We start from the raw sequence: 19680 nt of genomic DNA on the forward strand, positions 1-19680 counted from the left end.
GACAACTTTGCCTTTAGTTCCCTTTTTACTTCTTCACTACATGGCAAATCCACGTGCACACATGAAACGTACTGCTTTCCGTGTACAGAATCAGCAGTATTTGAAAGTCTCATTTGAATTTAAAGTATTAAACTGAGGCCACAAATGTCTCTTGTGTATATCATACTTAAGTTCCATTTGTGTGTAGTGTCGAGATGTTCGAACCAGAGAAGTGGGCATTCAGGAGATTCACCACAAACTTCGACCCTACCAGGTAAGTGAAAGCATCCTGGGGATGATCAATTGATCACTGTCCGAGTCATACAATGTTATCTGGTATGTTCAGGTGGAGCTCGTACGTAGGGATTACGTGGCCAACGGTAGCTGGGAGACCTTCCTCTCCTACGAGGATCCTGAGCAAGACATTCTGATAGGACTACTGCGTCTGCGCCGCTGCTCCCCGCAGTCGTTCCGACCAGAGCTGAAAGGGGGCGTGTCCATCGTCCGCGAACTGCACGTGTACGGCAGTGTGGTGCCTGTCAGCAGCCGGGACCCCAGCAAGTTCCAACATCAGGTACACAAGTCAAAAACTGATGCGATACTCTTGTAGTTTTTGTTTAAAAAAATTATATTTTAAATATTGCCGGGATCCGTTTTTTTAAATGTTTTTTTATGCTAGAGCAGTGGTGGGCAAACTCGGTCCTCAAGGGCCGGCGTCCTGCAGGTTTGGGAGGTTTCCCTGCTGCAACACAGCTGATTCCAATCAACAGGATCGGTACCAAGCTTATGCAGAGCTTGCTGATGAGCTGATCACATATCAGCTGTGTAAAACCTGCAGGATACTGGCCCTCGAGGACCGAGTGTGCCCACCCCTGTGCTAGAGCATGCAAAAGGCTTTGATGCAGCCTCTAAACTGAAGAGAACGCTTAAAGCAATGGTAGTTATTACAAACACGGCCAGCAGGTGGGAGCAGAGCATAAGAGATCAACCAGGGCAAGCAAAAAAGCTATTTTCTTCAATGTTTTAAACAGATTTGTGAATAATGATGAAACTTTATAGCTATATTCTAATGGTAATAGCTGCAAAACAGAAACCAATATAAATATATTTATTGATATTAAGAGACTCTAATCTTTCTTTTGGTGAGTTCCATGATTGTATAGCAATAGAATGCAATATTCTGTGGGCTTTGCGAAATCTGTCAAAATCCAGTAAAACAGCTAGGAGCAAAAGGGGGTTGCTTCAGTGAAAATGGCTGGGAGTGAATGAGTTAACTGAGCTGGTTTATCTTGGTTCAATTAGGGATTCGGGATGATGTTGATGGAAGAAGCGGAGAGAATTGCCAAGAATGAACATGGCTCCAACAAATTGGCGGTCATTTCAGGTGAGAATTCGAAGCACAGGATGGCTACACCTGATGTGCAAACAGTCCAGACCCAATTTAAATATATTTAAAACATACAAAAGCAATACCCAGTCCTATACAAGTTAATTACAGTTGTTTTTCTTCTCCTTTTCAGGTGTAGGAACAAGGAACTACTACAGGAAGATGGGCTATGAATTGGAAGGACCTTATATGGTTAAGCTTCTATAAAAATGCAGATTGGACTGAAACTTTGTCTTTGACAGCATAATCAGACGGCACACGGACACAGAATTTTATTTTATTGCACAATTTCTAGGTGATGATAATTTCCCCCACTTTTTAACTTTGTTTCATAGCAGGTAATGAGGGCTTGTTTGTTTTGATACATGATATTATGGCTGAATATTCCGTATCGGATATCTGCCAATGCGAGTACAGTTTAAATGCACAGATAGCATATGGGTCTGTCCAATGATGCCCATTTTGTGAATTATCATGTGGTGCGACCAAAAATAACCAATTATTTAAAAGACAGGAGTTCGTATTTTCCACAAGACAGTCAAAAACCCATGAGAGCAACTATCGGGTTTGTACTGGCTCACAACTATGGAAAAAAGTGTGGCAAGCTAGCTTTTTTTTTTATTATTATTATTATTAGATGGCTAATTGTTACCCTCATAACTTTAATTTAAGTCGAAAATATTATGAGGTGCGACCATAGTGGAAAGCTTTCCAATCCATGATAGATGTCCTAAATTATATATAACAGTAAAAGTGTAGGTAATAGTAAATAATAATAAAGCTCGGCTAATTAAATAAAGGGATGTTCGATAGTACAGTTTCAGACTGATACCAGTATGAGTACAACTCTGAGTATTCACCGATACCAAATACTGATATCACTACTACTTTTGATGCATAAAATTTCCAAAACGACAGATCATTTTAAAGAAAGACCTGTATATATATTTTTCCTTAAAATTGCACGAATTTAATGGCAATTTTATATAAACTTTTTTCTCTCCATTTGTTCATAAAACATATATTTTGTATTGAACACAAAATAAAATGAATTTAAATAAATACATTCTTAATAGGCATCTGTCAGTCGTGTGCTTTATGTTCCTGTTCATAAAACGACCACAAGAGTACTCACTCTTCCCTAATTAAATATGGTCTAGATATGCTACACGAAAGGTATATCAATCTTTAAATAAGCAAAATAATTGCAGACTGTGGGCGTAAGCGTTCTCTTATTTAAATTGGTCGGTGGAACGGGGAGAGCCCCAATAATTTATGTATTAACATAAGCGGTTCAGATAATGGATAGATGTTGATGATGGAGTACTTTTGTGCAATTGGAGCATCTGCCATGCGGGTTGTTGTGTAACTTGTGATTTTTTTAAATGCTTAAATCAGAATGGAGTACATGGACTTAAAGTCAAAACAGAAAATGTAATAGCATTTTCTCCCGTCAATCAGTCAATAATATGGACACATAATTAGAATATTCTTAATTTGGTCAAGGTGAGCAGCCAGGTTAAACATCCCACTGAAGAGAGGCCATCATGCACCAAGTGGTTATTAATATTGGACGGGAAGAATGTGCTGACCTGCTAACTGTTATGTAATGACACCATTTTGATTTATATGTGACTATTTAGGCCACCTAAATTGGTTCCCCGTCATTCCTTAAATCCGATGTCATGGCTGTAAACGAGTGGTTTTGATAGACAGAAATGTAAACCTTGTGTGTGTTTTTTTAAGAATAAAGTGCAAAACATGACACCATGATTTATGAGTTTGCAGATGTTATTCGATGTGAATGTCAACCCCCCCCCCCCCCCAAAAAAGGTCATTCACTTCTGAGATTATGTCCTCCCCCGATGACGAGGATGCCAACCCTGCAGGACATCGTCAATGATTGCCCCATAAGAGTGTTTTAGTGGCTCATTGGACACAGCCTCCGCAATTACAACTCCATCCGTTTTCTGTCTATTGAAAATTGACTGAATGCTGTGTGGAGCCACATTTCTTGGAAGGCCTTTGTCATAGGAGCAATAAAGCACTAATTCCTCATGCGTCGACCTCCAGTATGTCTCATATAGGTCCCGATTGAAAGAGGAGGGAACAGCCGTGCGTAATTTCCTGCATGCTGCGCTCGTGTCGTGACTGCTGTTGCAGTCCTGACGCATTGAGCTTTCGGCCACATTCACACTTTCTCTCTACTCTCGGTCGGTGCTTATCAGCAGTGAAATGGCAAAAGACTTTCCCTCCCACCCTTCTCAGTTTTGCTGAATCTTTTTTTTTTTTGTACAGGAGCCATTTGGTTTAATGTTTTCTGCAACACTTTGAGACGTAGAGCAGGTTGTGCTACTCCAGTGGTTCCCAATCTTGTTTGTCTGGTGTACCCCCAAACTGTTTTGTCGTAACAGGAGTTCCCCGTCACTCAAGAATAGTGATTCTCCAAAAGTAGAAAGTAGCTCAGATTATGAAATAAAAATAATTTTATTTTGACTCCTTAATTTGTCATTGCCTTCCTTTTTTTGTACTCAAATTGAACAAAAATAAATGTTTCCTTGAAAATATGACAATATAACATCTTAATGAATAATAAACCTGCCTTTGTTTATTGTAACTCTTATATTTACCTAAACAAAAATCATTGGAACTCCTTTGAATAAGTCTCCTTAAGTCAGATCAAACTAGTCACTAGTATCGAATCCTTTTAAAAATCGATTACCTTATCTGTTCTTTTTTTTCTTTCTTTTTTCTTTTAAAGAGCTCAGTATTGTTCATTTGGTAATGTCCTCATCATTGCTCTTTTTTTTCGTATGTGGGTGAGTATGTGCATGTGCGTGCAAGTGTGTGTGTATTCGTTAGTTCACCAAAAACCTATTAAAAAAAATCCCATACCGTTCACCTAAACCGAACACCGCCGTTAGGAGACCCGAGGAAGGACCAAAGAAAGCAAAGGAAAGTGAAATCCAGCACCGACCAGACACCACCCACCGGGCCACCAGCCACAGTTCTTCACCAACCCCAGAAACATCTAAATTCCAACAAATCCAAAAAATCAGGGAGACCTCAAGAGACCAAAGGAGAGACTGAGGAAAGGAAGGAAGGACAAATGAAGCAGAGTGAGATCCACAGACACCAGCCTCCACCGATTCAATGACCTGAGGAAGATGCGATAGATGCTGGTGTGGTGGATCTGGCATGCATGAAAATCTCCACCAAAGAGGGGAGCCGTCGACCCCTGCCAGGACAGAGCAAGCGCCACACCTCAGGGCCCCCCAGGCCGCGGCAGCGCCAAAGGACGACCCCCGGGCCCCGCCAGGGCCACCGGCCGGAGAGCAAACCCAGGAGCAGGAACGCCCCCCACCCCAACACGGCCTGCGCCCCCAACCCAACGCAGCAGGACAGGGCACTGCAGGCCCGCCAGGCACCCCACCGGTCCACAGCCCCCGCTCCCCCCATGACCCCCCCCCCCCCATCCACCCCAACCCAGCCCCCCAAGCCCCTAGACACCCGCCTCCCAGGCATGTCAGTGAGTGTATGTGGTGCATTAAAAAAATCCTTATCTGTTCTTATAATCGAATAATTAGGCCCACCGCGCAAAAATAAATAAATTGTTTTTTGTTTGTTTATCGACGTGAATTGAATTGAGTAGATAAAACTACTAATTATGTGTTATTTTCTGTACATATGCATTAACACCAAGACAATTCATGTATTCAGCATTATTGACCTTTGACAAACAATGCGTTTCCACGGTTAACACCATTTCAAAAATAATTAAATTTTTCTTTATTAAGTATTGTGTTTTAGGGTGACTGGAACAGATTAGTATGTGGTGTATTGATGTGATAAATAAGTAATGATGGATATATGAATGTTACGAGTTTGGACATGGAAGAAATGAAACTCCTGAGTCAAGGTACAGCCTCTGTGTGTGAAGGATTTTGGCTGTGGCACATTCAGTGGGTTTCCTACTACTTTGGCTCATGGCATATTAGTCAAACATCAAAAAACGTCCGTGCTAACTGTGGAAAATAGATTTTAAACTTCTGTTGCATTCATGGAAGAAAAAAACAGGTGCAACATTAATTCTGCTCAACAGCATTAGTGGTGTTTAAAAAAATGTGTGGTTCAAAGCCAGTCACTATATGAGCTCCATGCCAGTAAAAACTACAGTGTGCAATGTGCTGGCTTATTTATCCCACTGTATCCTGGTAAGTGTACACACTACATTGTAAAGATGCCAAAAACTATTTTTCATATTATAAAACGTATGCGATCCAAGCAGAAGCAGCAGTTGCTCAAATTGCCCAGAAATTGTGTAGAACAAATGTTTGTGCCCGAAGCCCAATTAAATAGTTGTCATTCACACAGTCAGTCACACCCACGCAGCTGTTACAGAGGCAAACAATGGGCTGACTCAGACATACATTAAGGAAATGACAAGGATTGTGACGTGTTTATTTATACCCATTAATTTTGCAACTGGATTGGTGCGCTTTATAAATCCTAAAATATGTGTTTTCAATTGCGCAGGCAGCAGTTCATTGTGTGTATGGGGCACATGGACCAAACAAATACCCACCATCGTGTTAATTTCACTGAGCAGGCGGTCAAATCACAATTTTAGTTCACACTTCACACACTGGATTAATGCCACCACCATTTGATCTTAGATAAATTTTATTATAATTTAGTATCTTTGTCACTTTCTTGTGCTTGTTTCTATAGAGATCGGGCCACATTAATAATGTACACTGAGTAAAAGCATTTGTGAGAAAAGTGAGATAAGATTGTTGTCTTTTTTTCTCGGTAAAATGTTTCCCCGCAATTTTGCGATTTGCAAATTCAACCCCCCACCCCACCCAAAAAAATTGCACCGTTTTGTGGCAACATGGTGCCTAAAGAACAAATTTTTAAAGTGAGTATAGAAGGTTGATTTTAGAAGACTGGAGTTATAATATTTTTAGAGTTTTCATTTGAGTGTTTTTTTGTTTGTTTTGTTTTATCTTTTGTTGTTTAATTTTCAGTTGTTTGTCTATGTGTGCCCTGCAATTGGCTGGCAACCAGTTCAGGGTGTACCCGAACTCACTGCCCAAAAGCAGCTGGGATAGGCTCCAGCACGCCCACGACCCAGTGGTTCAGAAAATGGATGGGTTGATAGTTTTTAAAACAGGTTTGTTAGTTTTTATTTTTTGGTAAGTGTGTCCTTTTAGTTTTAGTACTAGTTTTACTTTGTTTGTTCATATGGATTATTTGTCAAGTGTAAGATGGAAAAAAAGTTACTAAGTATTGTGTAATACCAAAAGAAATACATTTAAATCAAACCCAAAAGCTTATGTCTGTTATTATTTAATAGATTTATTTTGTGTCTCTTGCACATCTAAAAGCCCGGTAAGCGGTTTGTGTATAGCGGAAAATCTGTATGCTTACTGACACAATGAACACAACAATTACACATTCCATTGGGGCAATTAAAAGAAAGTCTAATTTGATTAAATTTCGACCCAAAAAAATGCAATCAACATCACAATCTATTTACATAAAGCAGCAGCAGTAATCTCTCGGGTTTCATTATAGTCGTTTACAATGTGAAACGACTTCTACCTCCAACATGCTCCTTTTAATGAACGGCCGGCGGCAATAGCATCATGCTTTCATCGAACGCAACTTGAGAAAGTCCCAGAAGAGCTCCGTGTGTACTTGTATGCTACGTAAATGGATGGACATGGATGTACAGGCAACAGCTCAGTCGGGGTCCCAAACCCATTAAACATTTACAAGTATAGCCTAATTCAGTAAAGGAATTCGTGTACAACATTTCATTTATAATTTTATAATATAGTATACATATAATTTCAATATTTGTCGCTTTTAGAGCTGTCAAACAATAAAAACATTTTGTCAGATTGATCACATTTTAGCATTTTGATTAATCGCTGAATTAAAAAGACTTTTTTAATCAACATTCATTGCCGGCTAAATTTGAAGAGCACCTGTTGTGTTAATTATTTCGACATTTCATATTATGATGACGTCTTCAACATTTTTTGATCCACTGCACACGCTCATCCTCCTCTTTTGCTAAACAGTTAATTACTTGTATCATTTAAAATGGGAACGAAAATTACCTCAATATTTTTGACATGAACAAATATTCTGAATGTCATACATAAACATTAAATGCCTAGTTATGTTTATTGCTCAAACAACCTGTGCTGCCTTTAACGTAACCATCCGCTGTCAGCTAAAGGATCATCTGCGGTCATAATTAATAGTGTGATTAATCTGCGTTAATACATGATTAATGCAACATTTTTTGTGTGATTGATTAATTAATTAGTTAATGCTTTAACTTTGACAGCACTGACTCGCTTTATAAAAGATATCAATTTTGTAGATTATATATTGGTTGGAATGTCTTGCCCACAGTTCTGAGGTTCGAGGTTCAGAACTCAGGTCTTAATGCAAACTTTCGCCTATCTCAACCCTTGTGGTGTCAAAGGGAAGATGGACTCACATGGCAAGCGAAGGATGACAGCTCCCAGTCTGATCAACAGCAGCACTTCCCGATAAACTAAGCAGCCACAATCACCTTGAATCGCTTGAGGTGGCCTTGCTTTCCCTGCTTATCTGCACCATTATTTACTCATGGAGGAAGCGCTGCAGTCAATTGGCTCCACAGGAAATGTTTCCGCCATGGCTGTGGCTATTAGGAGCGCTTTGTCTCAGTGGGAGTCCTCTTTCAGAGCACCGCGCACTCTGGACTCCAGCTGGTCCGCTACGGGCCGGGAATCCGGGTTTGCGGCGAGCATGTCGAAAAGCAGGCCGCACATGGCCGGGCCGGGGGGGGCGGGCAGCGGGGATGCTCTTTTCCACTTCATGGGGATACACAGCTGGAGGTCGGCGTTCTCCCATAAAGCTTCGCCCAGTGGGATCAACCAGCGACCCTTGCATACGTAAGCGCCTAAAGAGGAAACATAAGCACAAAAAAAATCATCATCAACATAAAATTACGTTTGTTGAGCCATTAATGAATCATTAAAGGGAGACCATGGCTTGTATGTGACTACATACAGGTGCTCGTCAAAAAATTGGAATATCCTCAAAACGTCGAATAATTTCCGTAATTCCATTCAAAAAGTCAAACTTTCATAGATTATAGATTCAGGGCCCACAATTTAAGTGATTTCAAGTATTTGTTTATTTTTAGATGATTTGGGCTTCCAGCTCATAAAACCCATGAAAACAGGATGTCAAAGAAATTGAATAATGTGAAGAAATCACCATGCATACTTCCCAGTTTATTTGAATGGGCAAAAAAAAGATGGATATTTTCAAAACAATATGTCACTCTTCAATAGTTGGTTGGATTCCCTTTGTCTTAACCACTGCCTCGTTCCGCTGTGGCATTGCCTGGGGGTCCTGAAAGCCCAGGCTTTATTGATGCTTGCTGGCAGCTCTTTGTTTTCGGGTCTGGTGGCCCTCATTTTCCTCTTGATAGCACTGTATTGTGAACCTTGTTTTCCTCTTGTAATACAATACTATCAAGATTGACATATCGTTTTGAAAATACCATCCATCTATTTTTCCCATGCAAAACACGGGGAAGTATGCATGGTGATTTCTTCACATTATTAAATTTTTTTGACATCCTGTTTACATGGGTTTTATAAGCTGGAAGCCCAAATAATGTACAAATAAACAAATAAATACATGAAATCACTTGAGTTGTGGGCCTTGAATCTATAATCTATGAAAGTTTGACTTTTTGAATGGAATTATGGAAATTATTAAACTTTTTGAGGATATTCAAATTTTTTGACAAGCACCTGTATGTGTCCAAATAAGGCAAGTATAAAACATCTGAACTTCATTTGGAGTTAACAAAAATGTATGAATGAATTACTTTCCAACCGATCTCCCGACTTATGCATACCTTTTAAAAATAAGGTCACTCTGATGTGGAGGTGCAACGAACAATGGATTAATTGACGACTAATTGATGATCAAATTCATCTAATTATTTTTAACAATAAATCGATAAATGGTTTACATATCTTTTCAACTCCTCAACAGTAAATATTCTCAGATTTCTGTAGTCCTCCATGAAAGTAGACTGATTATCTTTGTTTTGAACCATAATAAAACAATTGCTTTCACTTTGGAAAACATCCATTAACTGTTTTGCCGTTTTTCTTCTCGTTACAGACACGAGTAGCTGAAATATAATTAATTCATACACTATCGATTTCAATTAATGTCATATTAAAAAACAAAAACAAAAAAAGGGACGGAACTTTAAATGTTTTTTTGATTCATTGAAAAAAATTATCGACAGATTAACCGATTACTGAAATAATTGTTTTTGAAGCTCATTGCGAACCATGGCTTTTGCTGAAAGATGTAGATTGTGGGGTAAACATAAGTTCAGTTTTTAAGTTGCAAGACCACCATGGAGGGTGCGGGTGAAAATTTTAAAAATGAGGCCCAAGAACCTTCTAAAAAACATACTTTTTTTCACACACGCAAATGTTGCACATTAGCAAATAGCATTCTGATAAATAATCAATTACATAGCTCCAGACTGCCCCAAAATGTAAGACCGTGCAACTTCATGTTTCATCTGATCACGCATGTATGACCAGTAAATTTGCTGATTCATTTAAAAAATAATAATAATAAAATACATATAATGGAATAATGACACATTAGGTATTATAAAAACTAACGTTTTATTAATTATTGACATAACTAACACTTTGCAGTACATACAAATATGTCCTTAACAGGGTGGAACGCTCTCACAGCCCATGTTGGAACAATCCACCCATGCCACTGAGGAAATGTCAACAAAATCCCACAAGAACAGCTGAAGTTTTTACAAAGACAACTTTGTATCTACTACTATTTAAAATGGGTTTGAATGTGACTGTTTTGTTCTCTACCCATGCCCAGTTATAAGATGAATTTGCACACATATTGACTGTTTTCCCCTTTAAACAATAAATGAAGAAAGGTAAAAATATAGGTGGAAAAGTTGAAATGGTGATGATCTGCAATGCTTCACGGGTGCTCGCTTTTTTAAACACACTAGCCGGCCTGCCAAGCGATGCGGAAAAGTGAAGTGCCAAAAACAGTGACTTTATATCAATATCCATGACTACATGCTCTTTCTTTTGCAAAGTCAAATGCTGTAAAGGTGTGACTATTGAAAAAGGAAAGAGTCAAGTGGCAGAGCATTTTATCCATCTGTGAAATGCCTCCAGCCGCCTCTCCCATTATCTGCCTGACAAAGAGGATTGCGATCTGCTCAATTCCATTTTGCCTCTGCTCTTTTTTGGGATGCTACTGAAATCTCTCTCTTCCCCTCCAATCGTAACCATTTTTATCCAGCCTAATAAGAGCATCACTGACCCTGGGAGGTTTTAATGTAGACACTAAACTTGAGGATAATGGTTCATATCAGCCCGCCACCAGGTTGATTTTGGCCAGAAAGACTTTTGGGAAAAAATGTAACGTCATAACCCTTTCATCACTGGACAGAAGTGGGTCATGTATAAAATGCCGCTTGCAAAAACAGGACATAAAAATATAAAGGTCATATTTCCTTGGGCTGAACTGTTACATCAAAACTCAAATGGCTTCAAGGCTAATTAAAAAAACACCAGCTCACCTGCATTTTTCATTAACATCAAGTTTCAATTAATCTTCATTAATGTAGAACCTGACCAAAAGACTGTTTGAATTAATGAATTCTATTACCATAGTCAAATTGTTATCTGAGATTCCCAAAGCAACAGGCGAGGGAGACACACGCACACGCACACACTGCTTTAATCCCTTTTCAAAATTTTCAACCATCCCTCATCTTGCTGCCGTTTACATTAACGATTCATCAGCCATGCTTGACGAACGCATGATGTATAGTATCTGACACTTTTAATATGTCGCAGTTAATGGAGTCAAACTCAATTCAGTGCGCCGCATCACCAACCTGTAAAATCACACACACACACACAACCTTTTTGACCTCCCAGTTGAGGCTCTGCCTGGTAGAGCACATACTGATTTTCTCTCCTCCAATCAAAGTCAGCAAATGCTGCATTTTCAGATGTCTGCGAGAAAATATCCTAACCAAGTGTCCTGTGGTGTAGGGTGTGTTCATGGTGATTTTTCCTTCCCTATTTTATCATAAATTGGTCTGGGCTGGCATTTGGAAATGTTAAACAACATTTGTGGTAGCAAATTTTTACCTGTGTAGTCAAAACTGATTTCGGATGAGCCACATAATGGTGACTGTGACATAAATAAAGGAGCAACTGGTGTTGAGTGTGCTGAATAATAAATAATTTCTGCCCATTGTTGACTCACCAAGTTGTTCTTGTGTGGTTCCTTCCTCCAGGAAAGTGAGTCTCTCCAGAACGGCCCAAAACATCACACCTAGCGAAAAGATGTCTGCCTGAGCTGTATAGGTCAATCCACCCCAAACTTCTGGAGCCATGTAAAAGTCTGAGCCACAAATGGAAGAGAAGTGCTTCCTGGTCAGGGTTCCATCCAGCAGACCCTCACTCATTTTGCTCAGACCAAAGTCAGCCACCTAGACGTAGACATTAACACACAACTGTACATGGATTATGTATGCATTGCAAAACACATTAAAAGTAGGGATGCACGATAATGCTATTTTCAACCGATACGATAAACAAATAATTTGTCGATAACCGATAAGTAGGCCGATAATTGTTTGCAAAATTAACTTGAATATAACTATACTTTCGAGTCCTACTTTAAGTACAAATACATTGAAACATTGTTTAACGCACCATGAAGCTGAATTTTTTGTATATCTCTACTTCAAAGACAACCAGTAACAAATTTTGAGTTTGCCAAAACAAAACAGTCATGTTTTAAAAATTCAACAAAAAACCGCGAGGGTAACATTTTTGGGGAGACGCAACTTGAGCCACGACCACAACAGATGGAGCAATGCAGCAAGTCTATTATTATCGGCAGATTTCTTTATTATCTGGTTTATCTGTTTGAAATCGGTCGATAATTATCGGCCACCGATATTATCATGCATCCTTAATTAAGTCACATTAAAATGTCTCCTTGCATTTGATTTACGTGTATTATTTTCCCAAATAAATGGTTGAACAAATGACAATCAATATAGGTCAATCTAAGACAAAATATTTTATTTATTTATAGATATTTATCCAATTACAGAAATGTAGAACCTACCTTAAAAATAGGGCCATTCGGTGTAATACTGACAAGCACATTGTCAGGCTTTAGGTCTCGATGGATTAGACCGAGATTATGCAGGAAGGCTACGGCACTGCTGAGCTGCTGCACCACACTTTGGTTCCCATGGGCGTCCGGTGGCCTGGAGAGCAGGTACTGATTCAAGTCACCTCCGTCACAGTACTCCATCACGAGCCAAAGGGCCGAGCAGCGCAGGCATCCTGTCTGCTCATCCTCTCTTTGGGACAGCCTCTTTCTGGATCTATTTGGAGGCTGTTTGGGAGTTGAAGGGTAAGGAGAGTTTGATGCAAGAGTGTTGGTCCTGTCTTGAAGTCTGGACATCGATTTAGTCCTCCTTTGAGTGTTACACTGGGAAACTCTATCTTGCCCAACACTGCCTTTAAGCACACTTTCAACTAGATGTAAAGGCAGTTTGCCCTTCCTTAAAAGCTTCAAACTCCTCCGTCCTGTCTGCAGGAGGCAGCTATGCAGTGCAATAACATTGATGTGGTTTTTGGCTGTGGCTCTCATAGCCCACAGTTCTTGCAAGTAGAGTTCAATGCATTCCGGGTCCTTGCAAGGTAGACGCTTGATAGCCACCTTTTGTCCTGTTTTGGCTATGTGACCCTCAAAGACCACGCCATAGCTTCCACGTCCTACTTCCTTTTCTAAAGTATACAGCTCCTCCATGTCTCATAGGCCTGCTGTACAAGGATGACACAAGTAAAATACTACATACACATTTGGACACAAACTGCACTTAAATCATACATTTAGAGAGAATGCTGACAAACGTAAAAAATATATATATATATATATCTCAGCCTGGACAATTAATCCATAAAATTCCTGAATGTCATAGAAATTCTAAAACAATATGAGGATGTGTCCGCATGTTTGATGAAGGACGTAACGCAGTAATAAAGTCATACGTAGAGTGAATAATTGAATGAAAACGAGTTAGAGCTCAACAGCGAGACCATCTCAGCATTCACACACGCATATAACTGAACGAGAGCTTCAAACTGGTAGAAGTTAAAGTAGACACTACGGCGTTTGACAACATGGCGCTTGGCCGAATGTTTTAAAAACCTACACCAGACTGAAGTGTACATACAGTCAGACACGGCACTGTTTTTGTCAAAGCGCCTCGCGACGCACACCTTCATTAAACTTAACTTACCCTCAAAATAGCTGAAATTACCACCGCACCGACAATTAACTTGAAAAAGTTGTAAACAACCCGCCTTGCATCGCGAATTTGTTTCACATTTCCGTGATAGGGAAAAAAAGCAACAAAACAAAACTACGAATGCCTACTTCCGCATTCGGACCGTCCCGCTTAGAGCGTACACGAATCGTGATTGGCCGCACAAGTTCAGCCCTGTGATTTGATTAGCCATTTCAGAGCATGGCTGTGTATGATTTGAATTGCTTTCAGCCAATCACAGTGGTGACTGGTTGCCATGCGACGACAGAAGGTACAAAAAAATAACTGCCTGTTGCCACAACGCAGTAATCAGCAAGCCACTTATTTGTAAGTCACTTTGTGAGTTTATTTAGGCGAAATCATTATTATTTGAGTACTCATTGTTGTGACGTTTTTGAGATTTTTGGTATGTGTATGGACAATTCCGAACATCCGGGCATTTCTGATATTTCCAATTTTCAACAATGCAACGCCTCTTACACGGTGAAAACAAACGGTGTATTCTTATTGTACTGATTTTGTCTATGATTGCTACTAGCATACAAAGCTCTACGAAAATCATGCCTAAAAGTTGGATGTTCCATCCATAACATGATAGAAACTTAAATTAGTATTCTATGTTTTTTCCACGGACCCAGAATGTGAATGGAATGGAGGCTAACCAAGACCACAGTGCTTTGTAGTGAGCACTTCCTAAGTGGGTTTCAAGGTTTCCTATATATTTTAGGTGTTAACCAGCTTGCATCATTATCCATATGAAGTATAGCACCCCTCCGCTCTCTTCAGTGACATTTACCAGTTTTTCTCAGCAACAGCAGGGCAAACATCACTCTAATCATCCAAATTGCTGAAATTATTGATACCAATGTCCTACTGATGGCTGGCCAGGCTAATTTCTGTTCATATCACACTTTTGTCTCTGCAGGCAGATTGTTGTAGTAGTCAAATGACATTTAATCAGATTTTGGAATCAAAATAATCCTCACAAATCGAGTTACAACAATCCAATTAAGTACAATGGTTTTCAATGAGCGGAGAGCTTCCTTTCCCCAAGTTGACCGCCATTTTGACTTGTGACGTAAGCTTGGAATTGTCAATTAGAAAATACTTAATGATGTGTTTAAATTTGTATCTACATGTTTGTTTGTTCTTCAATACAGTGCAATCATTTTATGTCTTTCTTTTCTCCTTTTTTTTGTGTTTGCCGCCCCTCTAAACCAGATTTCAGAATTACAAGAAACAGGGCCGTCGCTTTGATATGAAGGAAGTAATTATTATATACAGTATTGTATGATTATGATTATTTTGTGCTACAGGAACTCAAAATAATATGTTTAGTTAGCTTTATTTAACCAGGAGACAAGACACTGCTAGGTAAAATCCGTCATTTCTGCTACATCAGCAAAAAAAAAAAATACAGCAATATGTTAGAAGAGCTGATAGGCTTAATCAGTATTGTGTCATCATCCAGGGCTCTAAATTAACTTTTTTGATGACCAGCTAACATGGCTGGTGACTCTCTAAAGTTACTAGCCAAACACAATTTCCACCAGCCAATTTTTTCTCCCAGTGAAAATGTTCCTAGATTTTGTTTTCTTTTTGAAACCCCTAAACATAAAATAACAACAGTATGTCTATGGCAGCATGTTATGTTGTATTAAGTACACTGATTCTGAAACATATAGTAAAGTTAATTTGCTTACTCCCACATCCATACGGTGTGCAAAAGGCCTGCTCTTTTTTTCCGATGGCGTGAGCATTTCAGAACATCTTCTCCAACTCAATATATTTTTGTACAATTTCAATTAAGAGGGTATGGTGATATATTATACTACACATTTTATTGATTTACATCAGAAAACTCCCCATCTTTATGCTTGCATCATTCACATACAAATCTTATATAACTACGTACCGTTTCTCACCTTAATTCGTTTGGTGCTCCCGACAGACCTCGGCTGATTTGCCGAGACAGCATATTTCTTTCAACACTTTTCACGTGTTTAGCACTCGTGAAATCAGAGAAATACAATTGTTGGCGCGCTATCAATTACACTAGGCGAGTGTGTCGCTATGACTTACCGGTAGGCTATCTTTTCTTTATCACTGTCATATGGTGGTTGTAGAGTCACAATGTTAATGGTTCTTGGTGGAACAGAATTGTCAACAAATCGCGCCTCATGGGGCCGTTTTTCGGCAAATCTCTACTGTTATTTTGATTAATGTCACTCTTGTCAAAGTTGTCTAACCCGAATGAGTTCGAGACGAGGGACGTGGACTCTTGCTAAAATGCTAATACAGTATGTTCATTGTGAAGGTCCAGAAGGAAGACACGTCCTCACACGCTGTAACATACTTCCCACTGCACCTCCAAAATAAAAGTTACGGCACATTTCAGCTGTCAAAACACCTTTATTGTGACGAGGTCCGACAACAATAATACGTCTAACTATGCGCAAATTACATTTTCAGAGATACTGTAGTTTTCTGTTAAAGTCTCATATTATTAAACTTTTCAACATACTAAAATAGTTCTCAAATGTGTAAAAGACCTGTCTGTGACATGCATTCGTTAAAATTGACTTGGATCTAATATTTTGCTGTCCCTGAATCAGCCAAAAAACGCTCTGTTCAAAACAGTCTGTTTTAGGGGTGTGTCACTTTTATGTAAATAGCTGCACCAGGCCACGCCTAGACCGTACCCTTCTCTCTCTCGAAGGGGCAGTGATTTCGATCATGGAAGCCATGTGCTAATGTTGTGAATGGAAACAACTGGCCTTTGGAGCAGAATAAAAGAAAAATACAGACATATTTTACACATTTGAGAACTATTTTAACATGTGGAAAAGTGGCATAACGTTGTACCATAAGAAAAAGTAGCATAACGTTACTAGAGAGACTATGTTGTAGCGTTAGTTTGTTATTGTTTAGGCAATGGTTATTTTGCCGTAACCGGCAAATCTCCCGCAAACGTTATTTTGCCGTGAATGTTTCCGATTTGCTGTGAATGCTTGTAGACATTTACAAGCGGTTATGAATAACACAAATGTGCACATTTAGGCCACTGCGCGGTCGCAACGTGTAAGCCGTATTGTCGAGACCACTTAGCGGCCTGTTAGCATCACAAAGTCATGTCAACTAGGTGGCGAGTTGCCAGTCACGGCAAATTAACCACCCGGATTGTATCTTGACAAAACAATACGCAACCGCTTCATATTATCCAACCACCGTCTGCTTTATCATATCTGACCTCTTGTAACCAAACAACATCCACACGACAAATGTAGCTCCCACTTTAGGCACTAAAAATATGCCAGTAATATGGTTGAAGGTGCACAGCTCTTATTAGAAAGGATAGGAAGGAAGGCTAAATCAAAAATGTTCAACTTAAATATTTCCCGTTTGCAGTCGTGTCACACTGCTGGGACCGATCCATTATGTTTAAACGTGTTGCAAATCCAGCTCTGAACAGGCTTTCACTAACAAAACAGTCCTTTGAGAAATGATGTCGGTACACGTCCTTCAAAAATAAAATGAATCCACTGTCTTCCCAAAGACTTGGGACGAAGGAAGCAACCACTTTTTCCTGTTCATTGCGTCCCCTCTCCACATTTGCGAGCAAGGAGAGAAAAAGAGCATCCAGCTTCTCGAATTTCAGTGGGCGTGACAAACCTTTACCAGCGGTGCTGCCACTAACCCGAGAGGGCTGGGTCGAATGCACTTCCGTGTCTTTTTGACATCACTAAGTCACGGAAGTTTAATCTGCCCGTTTGAAGCACACATTTTAGAAAGGAGGAGAAAGCTAAAGAAGTCGCGGACGGACTTTTCTCATACCTGGTTGGATTGTAGACAAGCCGAGATGCATATTATGGATAGAAAACCCCACTAAAGTATAATTTTCATACTATGGGAACTTTAATGTGCACACGACTGCACAACGGCGATCCTTGAAACTTGCATTACCAGCCAAATTGGCTAGTAAATATTTATGACCGGCCGCCAAAATGAATTTGAACCCACATTTGCCGGGTGTTAATTTAGAGATCCGGTATCATCTCCTACGGACAATTCCGAGCTTACGTCACAAGTCAAAATGTTTTACTCAGTGAAAGGAAGCTCTTCGCTCCTTCAAATGCATTGGACTTTGGAACGTTGTACTGTACAGTCATTTGATTTGTGAGGCTTATTTTGATTTCAAAATGTGATCTATACTCTACTATAACAATCTGCCTGGTTTGTATGCTAGTCATAGGAAAAAGCAATACAATACGCCATTTGTTTTCACAGTTTAAAGGAAGCATTTGCATTGCGGAAATATTCTAAATGCCCGGATGTTCAGAATTGTCCTATCAGTGGCTTGCGTGAAAAAGACACGAATGCCAAAAGAGTACCTTAGCATGATACAAGATGAAATCTGACCAGTTACCACCAGTGCATAAGAAAATATTGAAAGTTTGATTTGAATTCAATATGACTATTTTACCTTTAGCCATTGTTGTTCATGATGAACAGCATGAAGGAGTCACTGTGGAGTATGAGAAGCCGGCGAGGAGTACTCTAGACTTGACAACTTGTGACGTTTTTCTTTGGGGATGGTTAAAACAGCAAGTCTACTGTAGCAAACTAAAGACTCTGAAAGAACTTGAAGCGTGAATACTGCAAGTTATGTCTTCCATCCCACAAAGTTTCTTGGTGAAATGATCATTTGACACGATTCCAGTGCGCCGAGAAGCTGCTCGCAAATTCTGGTGCCCGTGTCAAATTTTAAATTAAACCTAATGCATAATGTTAACTTTTCTGTCATATCCATCCATCCAATTTCTAAACTGCTTATACTCACGATACATGGTGAGATGGAGCCTATCCCAGCTGACTTTGGCTAGAGGCAAACAATCATTCACACTCACATCGTCACAGAAGAAGAAGAATTTAATTGATTTAACATGCATGTTTTTGGAATGTGGGAAGAAGCCAGAGAAACCCCAAACACGGGGAGTGTTTTTATTTAAACTCTGCAAGAAACAAAACCCCCAAAAAAGTATGTTAAATTTGTAGTTTTCTGTACTGATGGAAATTCATTAATAATAGTTGTCATATTCATGACATGGATCAACACGAGGTCCACAATAGTCTCCCTAAAGCGATTTGGCAAAAACATGCATGGTGCAATGTTACTTTCATTGCTGCAGTCACAGTTAATCACGTTGACGCACACAATGTGGGCACCACATTATTATTGAAGGTTGTTGGCGAAAGAGCAGAAACACTGATAACAGATGGGATCTGTGTGTAAATGCATGCGTGTTTGTATTTCTGAGAGAATATAATAGGAAACTGAAGCACTAAGACAAAAGAACATTGTGTGAGTGTGTTTGTGATCTATCGCCTCTATCAGCGATGCTAATCTTCAATAGTCAGTCACACTTGACTTGTTTTTATCTTGAAGCAAATGCCCTTTATTCTATCATCATATGTCACCTACTGACAGACGCAGACGGTGGCTGTAATATACAGAATGTGCATTCCATTTGGGGAATTTAGCGGGGAGATATTTTGTGAGGGAAACAAACCAAGAAGCCGGAATTGAATTTCCAGTAAAAAAAAATTCAATATGACATTACAAGCTTTCTGAAAAGATTCAATGGGAATTTAAACTGTAATCACCCCTAGTTTCTGACTCACTGTGTTTCTATGGGAGCTTTGTTGGCTAATTAAAGAGTCCGGCAACAGTAATTATTTCCCTGATTGAGGTCAACGCCCTCCCGTTTAATCCCGCAAAGGTTTATCTTGAGCTCCCCCCAACACAAAGTGAACATCAATAAACACCGTCCTTCTTTGCTGTCATACGCAACAT

The 19680-nt window shown here is 39.5% G+C and overlaps 2 protein-coding genes across 6 annotated transcripts in view; one reads left to right on the forward strand and one right to left on the reverse strand.

Annotated features, from left to right (window-relative positions):
• Nucleotides 1-3139, forward strand: part of elp3 (elongator acetyltransferase complex subunit 3) — a 29696-nt gene extending 26557 nt beyond the window's left edge. For both annotated transcript variants that reach the window (XM_086060874.1, XM_086060873.1), the window contains exons 12-15: nucleotides 188-253; nucleotides 326-553; nucleotides 1282-1363; nucleotides 1500-3139. In XM_086060874.1, the coding sequence (XP_085917000.1) occupies nucleotides 188-253; nucleotides 326-553; nucleotides 1282-1363; nucleotides 1500-1573 (450 nt within the window). In that variant the 3' untranslated portion in view covers nucleotides 1574-3139. The remainder of the gene's footprint in view (nucleotides 1-187; nucleotides 254-325; nucleotides 554-1281; nucleotides 1364-1499) is intronic.
• LOC147158331 (serine/threonine-protein kinase PDIK1L) overlaps nucleotides 1-16105 on the reverse strand; it is a 39578-nt gene extending 23473 nt beyond the window's left edge. Inside the window, exons 1-4 of one of the 4 annotated variants that reach the window (XR_015090769.1) lie at nucleotides 13800-13908; nucleotides 12614-13320; nucleotides 11741-11966; nucleotides 7887-8333 (exon numbers count right to left, since the gene is read on the reverse strand). Coding sequence is in view for 3 of the 4 variants with exons in the window: in XM_086060876.1 (XP_085917002.1) it covers nucleotides 8095-8333; nucleotides 11741-11966; nucleotides 12614-13306 (1158 nt within the window). In the remaining variant the exon portion in view is untranslated. Of the gene's footprint in view, nucleotides 1-6335; nucleotides 8334-11740; nucleotides 11967-12613; nucleotides 13321-13799; nucleotides 13909-15751 lie in introns of those variants that run through there. The other 3 variants (XM_086060876.1, XM_086060877.1, XM_086060875.1) reach the window with 3 other exon arrangements.
• Nucleotides 16106-19680: the final 3575 nt, after the last annotated feature.

Source organism: Leptonotus elevatus, chromosome 18 (genome assembly GCF_054856555.1).
Source record: "Leptonotus elevatus isolate MCC_2025b chromosome 18, RoL_Lele_1.0, whole genome shotgun sequence".
Classification (NCBI taxonomy): domain Eukaryota; kingdom Metazoa; phylum Chordata; class Actinopteri; order Syngnathiformes; family Syngnathidae; genus Leptonotus; species Leptonotus elevatus.